Source organism: Bos mutus, chromosome 21 (genome assembly GCF_027580195.1).
Source record: "Bos mutus isolate GX-2022 chromosome 21, NWIPB_WYAK_1.1, whole genome shotgun sequence".
NCBI classification, from domain to species: Eukaryota; Metazoa; Chordata; class Mammalia; order Artiodactyla; family Bovidae; genus Bos; species Bos mutus.
This window is the reverse complement of record NC_091637.1, coordinates 21244689-21267586: the sequence shown is the minus strand read 5'-3', so window position 1 is coordinate 21267586 and position 22898 is coordinate 21244689. Positions and strand designations below refer to the sequence as shown.

Below are 22898 nucleotides of genomic sequence, written 5' to 3'. Positions count from 1 at the left end.
TAATGACACTGGCCTCTACGGGACCCTGCTGCCCTAGCCCCAGCTCCACCTACTCCAGCCAGAGCTCCCAGAGCCTTAGTTCGTTCTCTGGTAATGAGCACAATTGTTTCGGCTTAGAATGTGTGTGAAAAGGCTTTGCAGACTCTAAAGTGCTGACCAAATGTGAGGGAGGAGTTTAAGGAGAAGGTAAGATAGCATGAGGCTTCCCAGGTGGCTCTGTGGTAAAGAATTCTACCAGCCAGTGCAGGAGATGCAGTAGACTTGGGTTTGATCCCTGGGTCAGGAAGATCCCCTGGAGTAGGAAATGGCAACCCACTCCAGTATTCTTGCTGGGATAATCACATGGACAGAGGATCCTGGTGGGCTACGGTCACAAAGAGTTGGCTACGAGTGGGCGACAGCATGCGCGCTCACGCACACACGCAAGACAGCATGAATCTCCGAGAATCAGTGGAACGCCTACCATATTCTAGAGCCTTGGTAGGTTCCGAGGAGGACAGAGACAGCTAAGTCAGCTACTCCAGAAAGGCACTGAATTCTATGTGCCAGGATCCCGTTCTAAATATTAATCAATGATCATTTTTCTTCCTGGAATTTCCTTTTCCCCCTTTGCCCTTCTCCCCATTTGAGCAGCTAGGCCCATCTGTGCTCTACTTCAAGAAAGGAATATGATAGTGGAGAGCAGAGGAGAAATATCTTCCCCTGGCTTATGGATTTCAAGAGCCAGGGCCCTTGAGGGGAAAGAGGTGGGAAGGAATTGGGAGACTGGGGTTGACACATATGCAGTACTGATAATGTGTATAAAATAGACAACCAGTGGGAACATACTGTACGGCACAGGAAACGCTACTGAACGCACTGGTGACCTGAATGGGAGGGAAATTCAAAGGGGAGGGAATATAGGTACAGTTTTGGATGATGCATTTTGCTATGCAGTAGAAGCATAGCGGGGCTTCCCCGGTGGCTCAGCAGTAAGTAATCTGCTTGCAATGCAGGAGCTGTAGGAGATGTGGGTTTGATCCCTGGGTCAAAGGGCATGGCAACCCACTACAGTATTCTTGCCTGGGGAACCCCATGGACAGAGGAGCCTGGCAGGCTACACAGTCCGTAGCATCACAAAGAATCGGACACAACTGAAGCAACATAGCACTCATGCACAAGAAGCGTAGCAACATTGTGAAGCAGCTATATTGTAATCAAAATTAATTAATAAAAAAATAATAAAGTTAACTTAAATATGAAAAAAATTAATTAATAAAAATAAAATAAAGACCTAGTGATTAAAAAAACAGAATCAGGGCCCTTGAAGAACGGAAAAGACTTATAGGCTTTCCAGCAGATAAAAAATTTTGAGTGTCATCCCTACATACTCTGCTGCCAGACTAGTTAGAGGATATCGCTGGGTCCCAGAGAAATGGGCTCTGAGCCTGGGGAGGTAGCAAAGGCCTGGGTGTGTGTGTGGCATTGCGAGTAAAAGAGCCCTGCCCCAGGGAGGCAGCAACATTTCACAGAGAAGAATGCCATGGGGGTGTGGATGAGCAGAGCCAGAGAAGGCTTCTGAGGGTATGCACACCTCAGCAGGCATGGAAGCGGGCACAGAAGTCATCTCTATGAGAGGCTCAGAGAGGAAGGCCCACTTCCTGGGAGGGTCTCCATGGCTACGTGCAGCGGCAGAGAACGGAGGACCAGTTGGGGAAATGGACAGGCTAGTGGATACTTGAAAATTGATAGTAGATAAGCACCCCCAGATGGCCCTGTGGTAAAGAATCTGCCTGCCAATGCAGGAGACGCAGGAGACATGGGTTCGATCCCTGGGTCAGGAAGATCCCCTGGAGGAGGAAATGGCAACCCACTCCAGCATTCTTGCCTGGAGAATCCCATGGACAGAGGAGCCTGGCAGGCTGCGGTCCATGGAGTTGCAAAGAGTTGGACACAACTGAGCAACTCAGCACACACCCAAGTACCCAATGGGGACTCCTTCGGAAAGGGATAAAGGATGTTTCAAACTGACAGATAATTCAGTTCCTCCCCTCACTTGGAACAAGGAAATTGAAATAGAAAACAAGTTGAGTTATGGAAAATGAAGTTACCTTTCTCTCACACAGAAAGACAGGGATACCTGTATGGGTGTCAGTTAGAAACACACAGGTGAGGCTCTGCAGGGCAGGGGAGGGAGGCAGGCGCAGGGCTGTGGGAGGTCAGAGGAGGGGGAGCTGGCGGGAGAGAGGCGCCAAGCTAGGCACTCTATGCCACTGCCAGGATTACTCCTCACAACCAAGCCCCGGGTCGGTACTATGTGATCCCCGTCCAGAGATGAGAAGCAAACTGATTCACGCAGGGAGGAAATCAGGCTGGGATACCAATCCAGGTCTGTCTGTGGCCAGCAGGGACTGGCACAGCATGTAGGAGATGGGGCTGTGTAGACAGGTCCTCCAGGCAGGACAGGGCAGAAAAGTGTCTTAAGAAGTATTTTCATCCTTCTAAGATCCCTGTAATCTCTGGTGATAGGACTTTGTTCCTTTTGGGCGCCCCTACACACTCTTAGCCCATGTGGTCCCGCAAAGCCTGACCTTCTTGATGGGAGGAGGACCCAGGGAGGAGCACATGACCTGAGGTATGCCCATCATAGACCTACAGAAATACGGGCAAGCCCTCCACGTCAGTCAGCCGCCAATGTTATCTTGGCATCTGTGGAGAAAGCCCGCCTGAGGCGAGGAGGCCACTGCTCAGAACCAAAGCAAGTGCTGAGAACATGAGCTTGTACTGCGCCTGCTTCAGAAAGTCCGTGATGAGCCTTATCATAGAAGACATGATACAATAAAGACAGCAGAGAGCTGGAGGAAACCAAAATCACCCAAACACGGAGAAAGGAAGGGAGCTCCTTCCTGACAGCCAAGACAGAAGGGGAAGTAGGACGGGGAGGGTCATTTCCACGACCTGTTAGATGGAATTCAGCCATTTCTTCGAGAAGCAAATCCGAGTCTGAGTGAAGGTGGACACAAGGGCAACCAGAAAGCCCTGCTCAGCTTCTGCCACAGGAAGCCTTCACCGCATCCGACACCCATAGGAGGAAGCTGCCAGGGCCACGAACCAGCCCCATCTCAGCAGGGGCCCCACTTTGACTTAATTACAAAGACTGGGGCCACTGCTGTCATGTCTCCCTGTCTTCTCCCCTATGGAGCCCCCACGAAGGTCTGGGCAACCACACCACCTCCCCCTTTTATTTTCCATCTTCCACGCTGAGGCAAGCCTGCAGCCGTGAAGACGTGCCCTTGCCTGGGCCCCGAAACCTGCTTCCCTGTGCCCAGGGAACCTTGCTCCACTGGTCACCTCTGCCACCTCGCTTCTGCCCTTCTTCCCCCAAACTCCCTGCCTCAGTTCAGAAAGCCGGTCAAAGTGTCTCCCTTCACAAACACACCCTCTTCCTTGAAACCGCCAACCCTTCTGTTAATATTCCTGTCCAGGATTTCCCTGGTGGCACAGTGGACAAGAATCTGCCTGCCAATGATCTGGGAATATTCCACATGCCGCGGAGCAACTAATCCTGTGCATGGAAACTACAGAACCTTCGCTCTAGGGCAGCTGAGCCAGAACTAATGAGCCCTTGGGCCACAACTACTGAAGCCCACACACCTCAAGCCTGTGCTTCACAAGAAGAGAAGGCACCTCAATGAGAAGCTCCCGCACAGCAATGAAGAGTAGCCCCCACTCACTGCAACTAGAAAAAGCCTATGCGCAGCAATGAAAATCTATCACAGCCAAAAATGAATAAATAAATAAATGCGTATTCCCACCCAGTTCTCATAAAAAAATTTCTCAGAAGAGCTGTATAGACTTACTGTCTACATTACCTCTCCTCCTGTTCTCCAATCCAGCTACTGCGCCTCCGCCCTAAGTCACCATCATCTCCTTGTCCCTAAAGTCCACAGGCACTGCTCCGTCCTTGTCCTACTGGTCTCCTCACTGCAGAGGTGCTGGCCATCTTTCCCTCCCTCTAGCAACCCTCTGCTCCTGGTCCCGTGCTTGCTGCCCCCACCTGCACGCCTTCTCAGGCTGTCTCAGGGCCCCTCGTCCTCTCTACCTCCTTCTGTGTGACCAGTCTCCACGTTTCCATCCATGAGCCACCTCTCAATTCATTCTCCAAGCACCGCTGGGAAGCCTCTTCTCCTCCTGGAGGGTCTGGCAGCAGTTCCTTCCACACATTGTCCAAAACAACTTGCCATTGCCCTTCCAGCAGAGACCCCCTCCTCCCCCTGTGGTCCCTGGCTCTGGTGAGCAGCATCGCCCACCCCATGGCCCAAGCAGAACTCCTGGATTCCAGGACCCCCTTCGTCCCGCACGGAGATCAGATCCCAGGTCTGACTGGTGTGGCTTCCTGAGGATTTCTCAGATCCACCCCCTCCATCCTCCACCCCTTCATCTTCTCCCATGTGTATAGTGGCTCTCAGTTGTCTCCTTTCCCCTTCTTTCTTGCCTGCCTCCTCTGGGTTTCCACAATGTGAATCCAAGCTTGCCACTTCCCTGTTTAAATCCTTCGATGGCTCCCTCTGGCCTTGGGAGTAAAATCCAAGTCTCTCCAACCCCCCTTCCCAGTACCTGGCCCCTTCTCATCTCTCCAGCCTCCTCCTCTGACACTCCTGGTCTAGAAATTTATCCTCCAGCCACTAGACTCTTTATCAGCTGCCTGCCCACATGCTGCAGGTTTCCACCTTTGCTCATGTGTCCCTCTATCTCCTCACTCCTTTTCCTTCCCCTTTTACCTGGCTAATTGCTGTTCACTCTGTGAGACCAGAATGTTACCTCCTCCTGGAAGACCCCCCAACCACCCCCACGATCCTTCCCTGGTGCTCCCAGATGGCCCTCTGAATTATGTGAAAATATATGTTCCCCACTCCCTAACTGATCAGAGAGTTACCTTGAGAATAAGATTTGGTCTGGCTTAATTCCTATATCCCAGCTTCTGGAACAAAAGCTGGCTCTGAGTCGGTGCTCAAAACCTTTGTCAAGTTGTTGGGTAGGTGAATGACCCTGCCCTGAGACATGGATAGCTGGGTTGGAGGTGGCTGAAACCTGGGTGGTGGGGGCAGGGGGCTAGGCAGCAGTGACTGTCTCCTTGGAAGGGACTGGGCCCAGAGCTCACCAGTACAGAGCAGGCCTATGCAGATCCATCGGAACAGCTGTGCGTGTTCCCTGCAGAAGTGTCTCACTCTCAGGGCTGGTTGCAGCCTCCTTCTCCTGCGGAGAAGACCAAAAGGGTCTAAGAGAGGCTCCCCTACCAGAATCCTCAACACTTCCAGGCAGAAGCCACTCAGCTTCATCCCCAGTAAAATGGCAACACTGGCTTTGACATCCCACAGGGCCAAAGGTCAACCCCAGCCCACAGGGAACTTAGAATGACTTCACTGCAGCCATGAAATTGAAAGGCGTTTGCTCCTTGGAAGAAAAGCTATGACAAACCTGCTGCCAAGTCACTTCAGTCGTGTCCGACTCTGTGCGACTCCATAGACGGCAGCCCACCAGGCTCCCCCGTCCCTGGGATTCTCCAGGCAAGAATACTGGAGTGGGTTGCCATTTCCTTCTCCAATGCATGAAAGTGAAAAGTGAAAGTGAAGTCGCTCAGTCGTCCCGACTCTTAGCCAGCAACACCAAGGACTGCAGCCTATCAGGCTCCTCTGTCCATGGGATTTTCCAGGCAAAAGTACTGGAGTGGGGTGCCATTGCCTTCTCCGATGACAAACCTAGATAGTGTATTAAAAAGCAGAAACATCACTTTGTCGAGAAAGGTCCATATAGCCAAAGCTATGGTTTTTTCCAGTAGTCATGTATGGATGTGAGAATTGGACCATAATGAAGGTTGAGCACTGCAGAATTGATGCTTTCGAATTGTGGTGCTGGAAAAAACTCTTGAGAGTCACTTAGACTGCAAGGAGATCAAACCAGTCAATCCTAAAGGAAATCAATCCTCAATATTCATTGGAAGGACTGATGCTGAAGCTGAAGCTCCATTACTTTGGCCACCTGATTCGAAGAGTGACTCATTGGAAAAGACCCTTATGCTGGGAAAGATTGAAGGCAGGAGGAGAAGGGGACGACAGGATGAGATGGCTGGATGGCATCACCGACGCAATGGACATGAGTTTGAACAAACTCTGGGAGATGGTGAAGGACAGGGAAGCCTGGCATGCTGCAGTCCGTGGGGTTGCAAAGAGTCGGTCATGACTCAGCCCTTCCCTGCTTCTGGCCTCTGTCTGTCCGTACCAGCTGTTCCTCGGCCTGGAGCAGCACCACTAACTACCACAGCGATGCTCCAGGCTCCAGGGCTTGGGAAAGAATGAACTGAGACAATAAGGAAGAACCTCACCCATGTATAGAAACGCACCAACCACGATGGCTGCCTCACCTGCCCTGTCCCATTTCCACCTGTCTGAGGAGCAAGGAGGAGCCTTCAGAGGCACCCAGCTCTGCACTTACTGTGCCTGTGGAAACTTATCCTCTGAGTAACAGCTCCTCCCAGAAAAAGGGAGGTATCAACAGCCCACTCGAAGCCATTTGGCACCCCCACTGCCTTCTGCACCTGGAGCAAATGCCAGTTCTTCTCTGGTCACTTGGTCACTTTACTGTCCCCAAAGGAAAGACTGAATAGGTCCCTGGGGACCTGAATAGCCTCTGAGGTCCCCCAGCTTGAGCATATAGGAGATGCTCACTCACACTCATTCAGTCACCACTTTTTAAAGGAAACTCTCCTCTCTCTGTCCCCACCTCTCACCTCCTATTGCTATTCAGTTACTTAGTCATGTTCACCTCTTTGCAACCCCGTGGACTGCAACACACCAGGCTTCCCTGTCCTTCACTATCTCCCCACCTCCTAAGTGAGGCATTTTTCTTCAGTCTCACCCCAAGGCAGACAGACAGACTCTGCCCCAGTTCCATGCTTGAAAACTGCAGGGCTCTATGGGACTCCTGGGTTCAGAAACCTTCCAGCATCCATGACCTTCCTTGAGTCCCAAAGGGCAGATTCAAGCAGTTGCTACTCAGGGAAGGAAGTGGAGGCAGAGACAAGGGAGGAGCAGGCAAGAAACAATAATGCAGCCTTGGGTTAGGTCCTGGTTCAGCCTCAAGGAACACATGTAAGGATATTTTTGAGCTTTTTACCTAACTAAAACCCAACAAATGAAAAATGTCAGCATTCTTCATTCCAGAAAAGACGACCTGAGGCCAGATTAAAGAAACCACAGAAGTTCATCAAGAGGTCACCTGAGACTCCATTAAAGGAGTCTCAGCCCCGCACCCACCCTAATCTTGTCAGCATCCAACCCTTGGACCATTGCTATAAAACTCCTCACCAAATCTACCTGGGTGGGGACATAGTTTTGAGGGCACGAGCCTGCTGTGTCCCCCTTTGGCTGGCAAAGCAACCAAGCTACTCTTTTCTGCTTCACTCAAAACGCTGTCTCTGAGATTCGATGTGGAACCAGTGCACAGAGGCCGTGTCTTTGGCATCATGTTCTCATCAGCTCAGGATCTGGCCAGTGAGGACCTTGCAGTAGGCCTGGGTGTCAGCAGGCCGAGCCCTAGGCTCCATTTACTGCCTGTGTGACCTGGGCCTGTTCCTCTCTCTCCCTAGGCTTCAGCCTCCCCATGTGAAACAAGGGGCCTGGGCCATTCTAGGGGGTTTCAAACTAGGCCTCAGGATTCCCTGAGGTGCCCCTGAGTCGGATGGGGTAGAAGGCAGCTGGGGAGTTGACAGGGGGCCAGGTTGGTTCAGGGCCCCTATCCAACTTCAACCAGAGCAGCCCCCCAGTATAAACTGAGGTTCCCAATGGGAACCTGCTTCAAAGCAGGTTGGGAAACTCTGGCCTGGCTCACCTCTGAGGCAGAGGCCAGCAGAACTCACTTGTTTCTAAAACACTTTTACTCCTTCCTTCAACAAAGGTTCAGGGAGCCCCCCTCCCCATCAGGGGGCCAGATTCCCCACCTCTGCTCCCCACAGGGGCCTCCTCCCCAAGCAGCCAGCCCATGTCCTGCCCGGAGACCACCTACCATCCTGAGGAGGGCTCCGGGCCAGCCTTGCTCCAGCTGTCCCCAACTTCCGAAGGGCTTGAGTTGCCGGCAGGGTCTCGGCCTTCCTCCTAAAGCCACCAGAGAAGGAGTAGAGTGTGCCTCCCGCCTCAAGGGAGAACTATAGCGGAAAGCCTGGAGTGCGGAGAGACCCAGGCTGCCACCAGCGTGCCCACGGGCACCTCAGGAGTGTGCTGGGGTGGGGGCCAGGCACAGGGAACAACCAGAGGGAACGTAAGTAAATTCCAAAGAGTGTGCCCCGAGTACCTACTGAGTCCCGTGCTCTGTGCAAGGCTCATTCTGCCCTCAGGGAGCTCATGGTCTGTGTTGGAGGGTGGGGAATGGGGGGAGAGAAGAAGCCAGTTCTGACCCTATGATGGAATTATTTCTTTGACTCGCTTTCCATTGCTTTTTTTATTATAATCATATACAATGGCCCGCCTCAGGGGACCCTGCCCCTCTGCTTGACTGGTAAACTGAAGTGCCTTTGTTCAGGACCCTGTACACCTGGAGATGGCAGGAAGGAAGAAATTAACACACCCCTGCCTGAGGCTTGCCATTCTAGGAAATGTTTGCAAGATTAATGGCTTTTTTCTTGGCTTCCTCACCTCCTCACATCTCTGACCTATAAAAGAACCTGGCATCCAGACCCCGAGAAGATGGTTATTTTGAGGTGCTAGCCCCCCATTTTCTCAGCTCCCTGAATAAAGTCTTTCCCGTGCCTCAGCCCTTTGTCTCTCGGATTCATTGGCCTATGTGCGGCAAGCAGAGCAAGCTTGGACTTGGTAACAGAAGGTAGGCTCAGGTGATAAAGAATTTCCCTGCAATGCAAGAGACCAGGGTTCGATCCCTGGGTCGGGAAGATCCCCTGGAGAAGGGAATGGCTACCCACTCCACTATTCTTGCCTGGCGGATTCTATGGACAGAAGAACCTGGCTGGCTACAGTCCATGGGGTCACAGAGTCAGACAAGAGTGAGTGATTAACATTTTCACTTTCAACAGGAGGTTGGGAAGGAAGAGGGTGTCACGCTAGGCTCCAAAGTACTAGGCGGTGGACCTCAACCTGGCCATTCCAGAGCCAGAACAAGATTGCTGGCTTCTCAGAGGCTGGGGCTTCCCCAGAGATTCCCCCACGCCCTCTTCATGAGGCTTCTCTTCATGTTTTAGATCACAGCTCAAATGTCACTTCCTGGTGGAGCCATTCCCTGACCTTTCCGACAAGGACAGGCAGCACTGGCTCATGGTGGGTGTGCAGGGATGTTTCCTGAGAGATGATGGAGACTGCTCTGCGCAGAGGGTGGGGAGGGGAGGTCAAAACCCTGGGGGGTTGGGGAGGGGCAGTTCCCAAGTGTTGAAGCAAAGAGCTGAGGAGGAGATAGGGGTGGGAGGAAGATGATGAACAAAGGACCCTCGCAACAAGTGGGGGTGGGGAGCAAACCAGGATGGGGGAGGGGACAAACCAGACTTTCCAACAGGTCAGCCCCTCTGTTGTCCAAACCATTGGCCACTGAGGTGAGAGAGATGGACTCTCTTCCTCTTGGTGTGTTGTCCTCCATGTGCCAGACCTTGCAGCTGAAAGACAAAGTCAGGGCCCAGAGCTGAAAGGAGAGGCCAGGCAGGACCTGGCACAGCCTGTCCCATCCCAGAGCTCAGCCCTCATTATGTCAGGGTTCCCAGGGACAGAGGAAGGGCCCCTTCCTGCTCTCCTGAACCTGTGAGGGGCAACTCCTTGTAAGTCTGGGAAGTCAGGCAGAAACTGGGCAAGTTCCACCCACTTCACAGAGAAGGAAAGGGAGGAATTCTGTATAGCGTGTGTATGTGTCTGATACAGAGGCAATTTTTCTGAAGACGGGCCCTAGCTTTCATCACTCCCTACAACAGGTTAAAACCATTGCTATCAAGTGATATTTTCATTGCTATTATGTGATATTTTCATTGTATCATGTGCTCCCATCTCTGAAAGACAGAAATATCCTGAAGACATCATTCTAGTCTCTGAATCCAACTGTATCTGAAATCAGTGCTCCCCCCTGGACTTTTCAATTACAAGAGCCAATATAATCCTTTTTTCTTTCTTTCCTTTTTTTTAGGGGATGCTGAAGTTCAGTTTGTAGGCCTAAACTCATCTATAAATAAGAGCCTTAACTAACACCGTATCTCTCTCCACTCCTGCCCCCTCTCTTTTTCTCCCTTTTGGGTCGTACCCTACCCTGTCCAAACACCAGCCTGACTAATCTCACATACCCGGCGGCAAGCACACAGGGCCACACACAGGTGCGCACAGGAGCCCCAGGGACATGTAGGGAAGTACACACACAGGCAGAGCCTGGGAAAGCCCAGCCACCCATGCACACACGCAAACACAGACACACAGCTGCACAGAGCAGGGCAAGCTCTGCTCCCTACTCACATATTTGTGGTCAACAAGTCTCTCTGGGGGACAGACGGAAGTGCGTGTTTCCACAGGGATGGGCTGGATCCAACCTGCTTGGGCTTTGGCCGGTCTTCTCATTTCACTGGAAATCCCTGGGCAGAGTCCAGAGTTGAAGGAGGCTGGGCCTCCCACCTGGCTCGGTCCAGCACCAACTCCAGAGTCCTGGGCCACGGCCGGGGCAGGGACTCGACCCTCTCTCAGGGAAGAGGAAATGGGGCAAGTGGGCCCCATTCTGGACCTGGCCCTTGGAGCCTAATGACTAAATCTGCCTTCCTCATCTATGACGCCCTCCTCTCCACTCTTTACTTCTCCCAAACAGGCCCACCTCTTCCAGGAAGCCCACCTTTATTACTATCACTCTCCCATGTCCCCTCCTGGGGCCTCCTTTTCCACCTGTCATCAGGGCTTCTCAGTTTTCTGGATCACGTATTTTATCTTTCATTCTGTATTTTTCCCAGTCTCCCTTTTCTCGCTGCATCAGTAATTATAACAGCAACCTATTTTCCTGAGCTTGAAGATAAGGAAAGCAGTGTAGTACCACAAACAGTAAAAGTGTTTCAGGTCTAAGAGGTCTTGAAAACAAAACAAAATCACACAGTTTGCCTTTTTGTTTCACTGCTTTTTAACTGATACCTAAGCAACAGCATGCAGTCAATGGACAAACCCTTTAATGTTTCAATCCTAGAACTAAATATTAAACAGGACTGACAACACCTCTTTAATAATTAATCACACACACACGTGACAGAATCCTTTGTGATGCATAAACAGTTCCTGGTAACACAGAGAGCAAATTACCAGCACAGGCTAGTTGTTTTGGAAATCTGGGGACCATGATGGATGAAGGGCAGGGGTACCTCTTCTCTTAACAACCTTTTTTTGGTCACTTTGATTACCAAAGTTACACATGCATCATTGAACATTTAAACATTATAGAAACACAGAATGCAGAAAGTTAAAGGTCCCTCTAATCTGAGCCTTCCAGAGATGACCACCACTGAGCTTATGGAGTTTTTCTCCAGATTTTTTTCTCAAGTGGATACTCTTTTATGTTACTCATTTTACAAAAGAGGCTCGTACTCTACCAGCTTTTTTTGCAGTTGTTCTTTTGGGTGGAGATCCACACTGCGCGCTGCTCACTCTGTTGGGGGCTCATGTGCTGCCTTGATCATAAACTAAATGCTTGTGGCATACTTCTGGTTTATCCTGAAGTATGTAAGTATCCAAGCCTGAAGAAGACTTGGCACCCGGGGCAGCCTCCACAGGGATGGGCTTGCAGCTGCCCTGTGGGGTGGCGGGGGCTCATCAAGCCCCAGCACAGGGCAAACTGGACTGAACCTGTGTCTCTGCCTCTGCCCCTTCTAACCTCTCTGTCCCTCCCCTTGCCTCTCCCCTCCCCGCATCCTCCTTTGTCTTCTCCTCTCTCTTCCTTGCTTGGTTTCTCTTGGTGCCCAGAGTAGAAGCCAGGAGACATGACACATCTAGGAGTAACCAAAATTTTTTCGAAACATTCCCTACACTGTGTCCTAGAACCTTGACATCTCTGTGTGGCCTGATTTCTCCAACAAGGACTTAATAGGCTGTGCCTCTTGAAATGGGGCTTCCCTGGACCTCCTGCAGGAGACCCTGGTTTGATCCCTGGGTCGGGAAGATCCCCTGAGGAAGGAACTGGCAACTGGCTCCTATATTTAACGAACCGGGAGCTTAGAGCCCAAAAAGCTAGATTCAGTCCTGGCTCTGCAAGTTAGCTTGTTTCCTCTTTTGTAAAACAGTGGGAGTGGGTAAGAATGCCTTTCTCACAAAAAAATATTGACAGGGATTACATGAGTTGATGCAGGTGAGCTGTTTGGCAGACAGGCTGGCACCATTGAGCTGGCAGGTGTCGTCACTGCCACAGGTCCCATCTCAGAGCTGTCTGGATACACTGCTCTCCTCCTCCAGGCCAGGAGACCCTGTATTGCTCTCCTGCTCCTACCCTGAAGAAGGGGCAGCACAGTGATCCTGGCCTCCCTGAAGCCCAATTCTCTTTCCACGTAGAACTTGGCTGAGAGCCCCAGGCGGGGCAGCTGGGAGGCTGGGTGGGTCAAAATGAGTCCCCAGGGAAAGAACAAGAGCTGGAGGACCCTTTGGGTCCTGGCTGCACCCATCCAGCTGTGTGACCTCTGCGTGTCACTTGACCTTCTGTGGCCTGCTTCCTGAGGAGATGATCTCACTGGGGAGGTAGAGTGAGGTCAGCGACTGAGCAGGGCTGGAGTGCTGCGTCCAGGGCAGGGGGTGGCAAAGAATATGTATTTTTAGCAATAAAGAACCCACCTGCCAATGCAGGAGGCAAAAGAGATGCAGTTTGATCCCTGGGACAGGAAGATCCCCTGGAGGAGGGCATGGCAGCCCACTCCATTATTCTTGCCTGGAAAATCCCATGGACAGAGGAACCTGGTGGGCTACAGTCCAGAGGGTCACAAAGAATTGGACACAACTGAAGTGACTGAGCACACATGCACGCATATATGTGTGTGTGTGTATGTGTGTGTGCGTGTGTGTGTATATCAGTTCAGTTCAGTTAGTCGCTCAGTCGCGTCTGACTCTTTGCAACCCCACAGACTGCAGCACGCCAGGCCTCCCTGTCCATCACCAACTCCCAGAGCTTACTCAAATTCATGTCCATCGAGTCGGTGATGCCATCCAACCATCTTATCCTCTGTTGTCCTCTTCTCCTCCCGCCTTCAATCTTTCCCAGCATCAGGGTCTTTTCCAATGAGTCAGTTCTTCACATCAGGTGGCCAAAGTAATGGAGCTTCAGTTTCAGTCCTTCCAATGAATATTCAGGACTGATTTCCTTAGCATTGATTGGTTTGATCTCCTTGCAGTCCAAGGGACTCTCAAGAGTCTTCTCCAACATCACAGTTCAAAAACATCAATTCTTTGGTGCTCAGCTTTCTTTATAGTCCAACTCTCACATCCATACATGACTACTGGAAAAACCATAGCTTTAACTAGATGGATCTTTGTTGGCAAAGTAATAACGTCTCTGCTTTTTAATATGCTGTCTAGGTTGGTCATAGCTTTTCTTCCAAGGAGCAAGTGTCTTTTAATTTCATGGCTGCAGTCACCATCTACAGTGATTTTGGAGTCCCCCAGAATAAAGTCTCTCACTGTTTCCATTATTTCCCCATCTATTTGCCATGAAGTGGTGGGACCAGATGCCATGATCTTAGTTTTCTGAATGTTCAGTTGTAAGCCAACTTTTTCACTTTCCTCTTTCATTTTCATCAAGAGGCTCTTTATTCCAACCAAAACAAAACAGAAGCACTTGGAAAGATTTATAATGATGAGGCTGCGCTGTCTCTCCCATCCCTGTCCTCTTCATCAGAGGCAAGCCCTTCCCTGTTTCTAGCTTCAGTTCTCTGGGGCCACTCCTATTTCAGAGGGTTTTTTGGTCAAAGTAGTGGAAAATCCCTTCTCCTCTCCAGGCTCTGATATAATGCAGAGGATATTTTTATAAGGGGTGAGACATTCAGAACTGTATGCAGACGTCTTCAGAAGGGGTACAACAACCCCTTTATGTTCTTCTTCAAGTTTTGCCCACACTTCTTGGGTCTTGGCCGATGAAGTCTCTTTCATCACATCGATTCATGTGTCCAAATGGTAGCTAAAAGCCAGAGGCTTTTCCTTAGCTAAGTTCATAAGCAGAACCATGTCATACCTCTTTCCTAAACCTGCCTCTCTCTCTCTCTCTCTCTCTGGGAAGTTATCAAAAGGGACATTGAATGTGATGTTTCTTTTCTCATTTGGGGCATTGAAAACTGGGGTTCCTATAGTCCTAGTAGGAATATTCTAAATTAGAAAGTATGTATGAATTCTGATGACACAGAGCAAAATACCAAAACTGAAGAAATATCTTAGATGTTGATACCCTCTACTTGTAACTCTTATCCACTTTTCCTAGAAGGGGACCCTCCCACGACTGAGGGCGGAGTGCCCTTTCAGCACATCTACAGCAAGTCTGGGTGTTCACAGGGTAAGGAAATACTCCAAACACCGGAAAGGCCAAAGTCCCCTGCCCCCAGCTTACTTGCCATGACTATCCCAGCATCCCCTGACACAGTCCACCCCTTGACCCCTTCGAGTCATTGGGAACAGATGGGCAGAAACGGCCATTATCCACTACAAGGTGAAAGAATGGGTCCAGGGCCCATCTCTCTTGGCAACAGTAGAGGGCCAGTAAAGTAAGCACACCTTGCTTGATCTTTCCATAAGATCTTATAGAAAAGTCAGCGTGAATTTCTTGGCCAACCCAGTGTTTAACTGACTGCTACTTTGTGATGCATATTTCCCTTGTTGCTGTTGTTTGTACATATAGTGATCTTTTAAAAATTATGTATTCATTTTTGGCTGCGCTGGGTCTTTATTGCTACGTGGGCTTCTCTCTAGTTGTGGAGAGTGGGGGCACTCTTTGTTGCAGTGTGCAGTTTCTCATTGCAGTGGTTTCTCTTGCTGTGGAGCCAGGCTCAGTAGCTGTGGCACATGGGCTTAGTTGCCCCATGGCATGTGGGATCTTCCTGGACCTGGGACTGAACCTGTGTCCCCTGCATTAGCAGGTGGATTCTTATCCACTGAACCACCAGGGAAGACCCTGTTACTATTGTTTTATCTTCTATCCCTCTTGCCTTTCCATCTCATATTAGCTTTTCATATGCGAGGTTGAGATGTCCCCTTTTTCAGTTTGAACTGGGTTAAAGTGTTCCACCAAGGTGGGTGTTAATTCAGGTTATCCTGTTGGACCTGGGGATGCTACCCCTGGCTTTGGTTTTATACCAGAGCTTACATCTTCTTTTGGGAGGCGCATCATTTTCTGCCAGCCATGGAGGGAGGGGGGCACTAATTTGGACCTCCATAGCCTTGTTGGTCCAGAGCGTGACACTGAGTGACAGTTGATAAGCTGGTCAATCGTACAGGCAAAGATCATCCCGTGATTGTTCCATCTTCTCCCTCTGTCAGGGGAGTACCCTGATGCGGCACCCACGGGGCTTTACAGCAAAGCCAGCTATTTGTACAAAAGTTTCTGTGAAGAGGACTGTAGGCCTCCTGGGAAGATCTCATAAAATTAATCTACTGCAGGCCAGCAGAGTCATGGGGAATATGCTGACAGATGGGGCATCTCAATTAACTACAGTTGTTAAGAAAAAAAATGGGCATCTCTGAGTGTCACATCCAGACACTGAAACTCTCCAGGTCCCGTATCTTGCTTCTCTCCACCCGGGTGGAATTCCAGCAATAATATCAATTCTGCCATAGGCACAGCCTCCACTGACTTTCCTCTGACAAGCACTGACTGTTCTTCCTGTGTGGACTTGCCAAGTCTACATCACAATTCAGTTTGAAACCCTTTCCGTTGCACTGTGCCTTAAAAGCAAGAGTCATTCTCCCAAAGATTTTGTCCAATGCCCTTCAGGTCTGTGACTACAGGGGTTTGTGGAGAACCTGACCCACCCCAGGAGCTAAGCACTGACCAGTTGAGGGTCGGGAGGCAGTGCTGGCTATTTCCCACAGGACACAGGATGAGAGTTGGAAAGACAGTTTTCAGGGGTAGGGGTAGGGATGTTGTTAGCCACCCCACCCTGAAGGAAGGAAGAAATACTAGGGTCTCCCAGCTTGGAGAAGAACAGCAGCATGTGAGTGGGCCCTGAGATGGATCCCAAAATTCCAGGAGATGATGACAACAATGATACCATCTGAGGTTGTCCTGTGCCAGGTGGTGCTAAGAGCTTTCACTTCTCTGTCTCAGTTAACCCCCAAGATAACCCATGAGGTAGGTACTGGTCACCATTTCCTCCCATCTGTCCTCTATGGAGGGTATGATGGAGGAGCCAGCACCATAAACGGAGGAACTATTGAGAAGTTGAGCAGCCTGGGGTAGAACCACAAGCCACTCTGCCACGAGTCTGGATCAGGGAGATCTGACCTGTTGTTTGAGGCATCCACCATGTGTTTCTACCTCACCTGCAACTCAATAAGCAGGATGGACTCTGGGCTCACACTTTGATCAAATGACTGTGAGTTGTATTCTCTGATCGGACTCCATAAAGTCAGGGATTGTTGCTTGTTGTTCAGTTGCTCAGTTGTGTCCAACTCTTCACAGCCCACCAGGCGCCTCTGTCCATGGGATTTCCCAGGCAAGAATACTGGAGTGAGTTGCCATTTCTTTTTCCAGGGGATGGTCCTGACCCAGGGATTGAACCCGGGTCTCCTGCTTGGCAAGCAGATTCTTTACCACTGAGCCACCAGGGAGGCCCAAAGTCAGGAATACTGTGTCTCTAAACAACTTCCTGAAGTATTAGAGAGACCCAGCACACATTCTGCAGGGGCTGGTTTCCTGGGCACTCAGCCACATAACCTGAATCACTTGACACCAACTGCTCCAGGAATATCCTTTTTTTTTCTGTTAGAAAACAAAAGCCCTAAAACAACAACAACAACAACAACAACAAAACAGAAAAACGAAGAAAAAAAAAAAGAAAAGCCCTAATGAAAATTTCTCTGCCAGTGACAGTCTACACTGCAGGACACCTGATGTGTCTTAAGCAGATTCCTTAGCCTGAGATGGGGATTCTTGTTCTAGTGATTTACTTGTGTGTCTGTGTATGAGGGGGCGGTGCGGGGGCAAGGTGAAGGGGGTGGGGGCAGAGTACAGGATGTAAAATAAGACAGGGGTAAGAAAGGAGGGTGTGGTCTTGGCTAGAGTCTGATCTTGCCGTGAAACTCTGGGACGTCCCCAGGTTAGTCCACTTTGAGGCAGGACCAGACCCATCAGTCAGAGGCTAAGAACTGGGAAAGGGTTTGGGAGGGGGTGTCACATCCCAGGTTGGGTGGCTTCCATTTGACTCATGGAATTGTAGCAGGAGGTGATTCCCACAGCAAGGGGATCTGCACAGGGTGCCAGCGGCACCCACTACTGGCTGGTTTTATTGGCACCCCTCACCCCAGGCTACTGTGGATTAGCTCAACCCATGACCAAGCAGAGTTATTTCCCATAGGTGATCAGGGGTGTCAGAGAGGACCCTGGGTTTGTCTACCACTTGGCTGTAGTGAGAATTCTCAAGGGGGTTTGGTGGAACCAAAGCGGTTTAGTGAAATAAAGGTGTTTAATTTGGTTAGAAATGTCAGCTGGTTGAAACCAAAGGGATGTGTCCCATATGGGGTCTGGGTGTACCACTCAAATAATTAAAAGGCCAGCAGCCAGAGCAGCCGACTAGACCTCAGCACAGCCCAGGTATCTGTATAATCATGTCCTGTTGTTACTCTACCATGTAGGCATGTGCTGCAAGTCCCAGGGTAACTGTCTTTCATCTTCATGTGGGGTATATCCCCGAGGCCGAGTAGGTGGTAGCAGCTATCTTGAGCTGCCCTTTGGAAATAATAGGAAAGAGCCATCTCTGAACCACACTAATTCTGAGGTCAGAGGACAGTTCCTCAGGGGTTCCAGGACCTCTAATGTCAGTAGGAGTTATTGTTGTTTAGTCACTAAGTCGTGTCCAACTCTTTGAGACCCCATGGACTGTAGCCCACCAGACTCCTCTGTCCATGGGATTTCCCAGGCAAGAATACTGGAGTGGGTTGCCATTGCCTTCTCCAGGGGATCTTCCCAACCCAGAGATTAAACCCAGGTGTCCTGCACTGGCAGGTGGATTCTTTACCACTGAGCCACATGGAAAGCCCTCAGGAGGGGATGTCTCTTTAAAAAAAAAGACATATCAGACCCAAAATGGAGTCAATTATCCCTAGGACAGCAAACCAAGACTCTACTATAGAGTCAGTCATTCCCAGGAACTCAATCTTTAACCAATCAATCTGGAATTACCTGGTCAGCACAGTGAGGTCACCTGCATGACATAATCCCCTTTCCTCCCAAAGGAAGGTGACCTTGCCTGAAATAATCCTTTTTTCCCTCTGACTTTATTGTCCCACCTACTTCCTGCCTTTAAAAACCTTCCACTTTGGGGCTTCCCTCATGATCTACCGATTAAGAATCTGCCTTGCAATGCAAAGGAAACCGGTTTGATCCCTGGTCCAAGAAGATCCCATATGCTGTTGGGCAACTAAGCCAGTGTGCCACAACTACTGAACCTGTGCTCTAGAGCCCAGAAGCCACAGTTACTGAGCCCCTAGAGCCCGTGCTCTGCAACAAGGAAAACCACTGCAATGAGAAGTCTGTGCACTGTAACGAAGAGTAGTCCCTGCTCACTGCAACTAGAGAAAGATCACACAAAGCAATGACGACTCAGCCTAGCCAAAAATAAATTTAAAGAATGAGATAGCCTCTCTGAGTGTGAATAGCTCATGGGTACTGACAACATCAAGGTACAAAATTGGGACCCAGACTCTGCCCCATGCAACACTGTTGATCTGCCAGTAACCAGAATCCACTTTCAACATAATCCAAGGGACGAGAGACAGAATCAGATCAGGAAACAGAAGAGTTACTCTCAGAAGAAACTGTATGAGCTGGCTAATGTGCATCCTGAGTTGCTTCAGTTGTGTCATACTCTTTTCGACTGTAGCCCACTAGGCTCCTCTGTCCATGGGATGCTCCTGGCAAGAATACTGGAATGGGTTGCCATGCCCTCCTCCAGGTAATCTTCCAGATCCAGGGATTGAACACACGTCTCCTGCATTGCAGGCAGGTTCTTTACCACTGAGTCACCAGGAAAGCCCTGTGAGTTAGCTAATATACCTTGTCAAAAAATAGAGGGGAAATTTATGGAAACTTTAAGGCTGTTTGACCAAGATAGTATAACATAGTTTGTTGATTCAAGTTTTGTTTACTGATGTGTTCTCACTCACCAGAGATTCTGGAGTTCAAACAGCCACAGTTCTTACCATGTGGGGTGGATATGCTGACCCATGCTAAATTGTAACAGAAGATCAAAAAGCCAAGAAAGGCAGGAACTCACAGATTTCAGGAAACAAGAGGGCTTTATTGGGTCCCTGGCAAGCATCCAGCCCAACTATGCTCTCACTGTTCTCTGACAGGACCCACAAGATGGTCTCACTCTGTCGTGAGAAATTGGCGAGGGAGGCTCTGCTGGCATTCCTCTCTGGGCCTGGAATGCTGGTTGGAAGAGGTCCTGTGAAAATGAACTCCCTGATCTCAGCAGCAGAGATAGATAAATAGAAGGAACACAGTAGAGGAGTCAGCATGATAGACATGGGCATAGAAACCAGACCCCTAGCTATGGTTAATCGATCATGGGGTCCCAGGAATGAAAAAGACCAGACAGTGCCTAAGATATCACCCAGTCATGACCATAACTAAAGACTTCTGGTTGGGCAAAGAGGCCTGTCTCAAACTGCCAAGGTAGAGTCAAAATCTCCCACTTAATTTCCAAATGTCAAATGTCTTTGAATAAAAGCCTTATTTTGCATATTGTGAACCTTCCTTGCAGTCTTCCCCCAAAGGGATCTATGTTCAATTATTTGGGAATGGAAAGGAAAAGAAAATACTCAGACCTGGGGAGGGGGTTCTATAGGACACTGGCTTCAAGCTAAGTCCAATGTCTGGGGACAACAGAAAAGCATGTGGTCTGGCCATCCAAGGAGATATTCAATAGACTAAATTTTGTGCCATAGTAGACTCAGTGGAAACTCAAAGCCAATGAAGGGTTATTTTGAGCGTACAGTTGAAATGGATATACTCTGAAACAGGTATAACCCCCACAATGGCCCTGACGACTGGGACGAGAGTGACTACGGTAGGATAGGATGAGCACAAGCCATCGGAATACCCCCTCACTACCGAAATGGTGAAAGTGATACCATTTTTGTACAGGAACTATAGATATCAGTGTTACCATCAGATTGGCGGGCGAAGTCATAATGACTCCTACCACAGCGCAGCTTGGCCAGTGCAAAACACCAGGAGGTCTTTGGCTCGTTGTAAACTTTAAAACGTGGTGACTCCGATGACAGGTGCTCTCCCAGAAATGGTCGTCTTGCTAAAGGAAATTCACCCACCTCTTGACATTTGATATGAGCCCTTTGATCTAGCGAAATCATTTTTTCCCCTCCATTTTGATGAGCAAAGAACATCAGAAGCAATCCGTCTTCAGGTGGCAGGGCCGCAGGACTCCATTGCTGTCCTGATTAAAGATATGTAATATCTTAGCTGTACAGCTCCATGCCACAACCTGCCTCATGGGGACCTTGACCTCAGCACTTCAATGTTCCATCATGTTGATAGGGCCTGGAGATCAGCAGTTTCCCTAGATGCTTTGTTAAGACATATGTATGAGTCAGAGGTGGGAGATAAAGCATGTGGAAATGTGAACTTTTCCCCTGATAAAGTTCCTGGGAATCAAGTGATCTGTTGAGGTCAGAATAGTTTGTTAATGTAGAAGAAACCCCTACATTGTGAATTCCTTACCACTAAGGCCCAATTTCAGGCAAAAATGTCAGGTGGGAGCATCTTCTTGCTGCAACCCACTTACTGACCCAGAAGACTGCCAGCTTTGGGCTGGGCCCAGACTGAGTGAAGGCTCTTGAGCGGGACAAGCCGTTAGCACAAATGATTCTGCCACCAGGCCGCCTGTGGCAGACCCAGGGTGCTTGAGGGATTTATCTGTGGCATACTGAGGAGCTACATGGAGCCTCGGCAGAGCAGAGTGCTGCCCTCTTGACTTGTCACTGGGCTCTGGGGCAGTCTAGGGCTTGGCTACAGCATACTAGGTGGCCATGCTGGCCTTCAGGAAAAGGGGCTGTCAGACCTACCCAGCCACAGACAGGTGTGGCCACTATCACTAGGTAGACACGCCAGGATAGGGTTCTCAAGGCACAGGCAAGCAGGTGTGTGTGGGAGGGGGGCGGGGCGTGTGGCTCACTCACTCTCTCCCACGATGCCTCCTTCCTGACCTATGGCTGAATTCATCTCAGTCTACACCTACACTATGGCTTTAATGAGGTGGGAACCCGTCTTGACCATTATGGGCCCTTGTGGATTTGGTTTGCTCTCCTGACCTGTGACACCTCTCCCATCAAAATCCACAGGATTATCTAAATCTTCAACCAGGGAAGGCACTTCATAGCAAAGTGATGGGTTGATGCCTATGGCATCTGCTCATCTTGTCAGGATCCCAGAAGTCTACAAGCGGTTAGCTTGAAAATACAGTGAAATAGTTTGCTGAAAACTCAGGTGTGGCACCAGCTGAAAACAATACCTTGCGAAAATGGGTAAGGCCTGCAAGATGGAGCATAAGCTCCAAACCCACAACCAGTTCACGGTGCTTTCTCCCACAGGTTGAAGCGTGAAGAGGGGCGTTATTACTACATCTCAAAGCTCTTCTCATACCTGAGGTTTAGGATTTGACTGGTGTAGAGGTTTTAGTCCCCAAGGAAACATCTTCAAAAATTCATAGTAATGATTCAAGTGAATTAAATTAAAGGCCTAGACATCTGGCTGTCTCAGGTTTTTTGTACCTCTGAGCAACACATAGCTAAGATAGGAGTGTATCTAGAATAGGAGTATACATAAAGACTACGTGTAGGAGTAGCTAGGATGATTAACCCTATCGAGGGAAAATAAGATCTTGGCTATTTAAAAGGGGGCATGGTACAGATGGACATGGGGCATTTTCTAAAGTGCTTCCTGGTTCTCCATATCCAGTGGCTAATGTTTGCCACACAGGCAGGACCACTAAGGAACTGGACTTTGGGACTGAAGATCACTCCAACAGGCAAAAAAATCCCTAGTCATAAATACTAGTTCTCATGGCCAGTTATGAAGTGTGCTGTAGCCTTTACTCACACCTCCCTTCTTGCTGGGTTATATTCCTTCCACAGGTTGCAGAATTTCAAGATGAGATTATGATAAAAGAGGGAAGAGTACAATTTGTGACACTGGACTTCAGAGAATGGCAGCCCTGGTCACTACCCCTGGACTTGGTCATTGGCTTTGACCTTGAATGGTCTCCCCAAGCAGAAAGTAATTTGCTTTTGGTCACATGTGAGAGTCATAACATGTCATATGGGAAGAAGGGTGTGTTTTTGTGTGTCAGGGTTTCTCCAGTGATTGCCTACCAAGCCCGTCTTACCCTCCACCATTCTTCTGGTGAGAATCCCCATTCTTTGGAAAACTGCCTCTCCCCTACTCCACATTGCCCTGAGTTCCAGGACAGGAATTTGAATCTTGAGTGGAAGGAGACCCATTAGAGCCAACGGCAGCAGCTCCTGGGAGGCAAGCTCCAGAGCCACTATGGCTCCTGCCTTTCTAGGTCCTGTGAACTACCCCACACCCTTCCCATGAGTCCCTGCTCCTTGCTTAGATTGGTCCAAGTCCATTTCTGTTACTTAAAACCTGAGAAACATAATGGCCAGTGTCTCTTTTGAGACCACCTCATACATCTCTGCCTCCCA

The 22898-nt window shown here is 49.6% G+C and overlaps 1 protein-coding gene across 1 annotated transcript in view; it reads right to left on the bottom strand.

Annotated features, from left to right (window-relative positions):
• SLC28A1 (solute carrier family 28 member 1) overlaps window positions 1-22837 on the bottom strand; it is a 90619-nt gene extending 67782 nt beyond the window's left edge. Inside the window, exons 1-4 of the mRNA XM_070358340.1 lie at window positions 10470-22837; window positions 9520-9631; window positions 8041-8129; window positions 5141-5235 (exon numbers count right to left, since the gene is read on the bottom strand). Of these exons, the coding sequence (XP_070214441.1) occupies window positions 5141-5235; window positions 8041-8129; window positions 9520-9615 (280 nt within the window). The 5' untranslated portion in view covers window positions 9616-9631; window positions 10470-22837. The remainder of the gene's footprint in view (window positions 1-5140; window positions 5236-8040; window positions 8130-9519; window positions 9632-10469) is intronic.
• Between the last annotated feature and the right edge of the window lie 61 nt (window positions 22838-22898).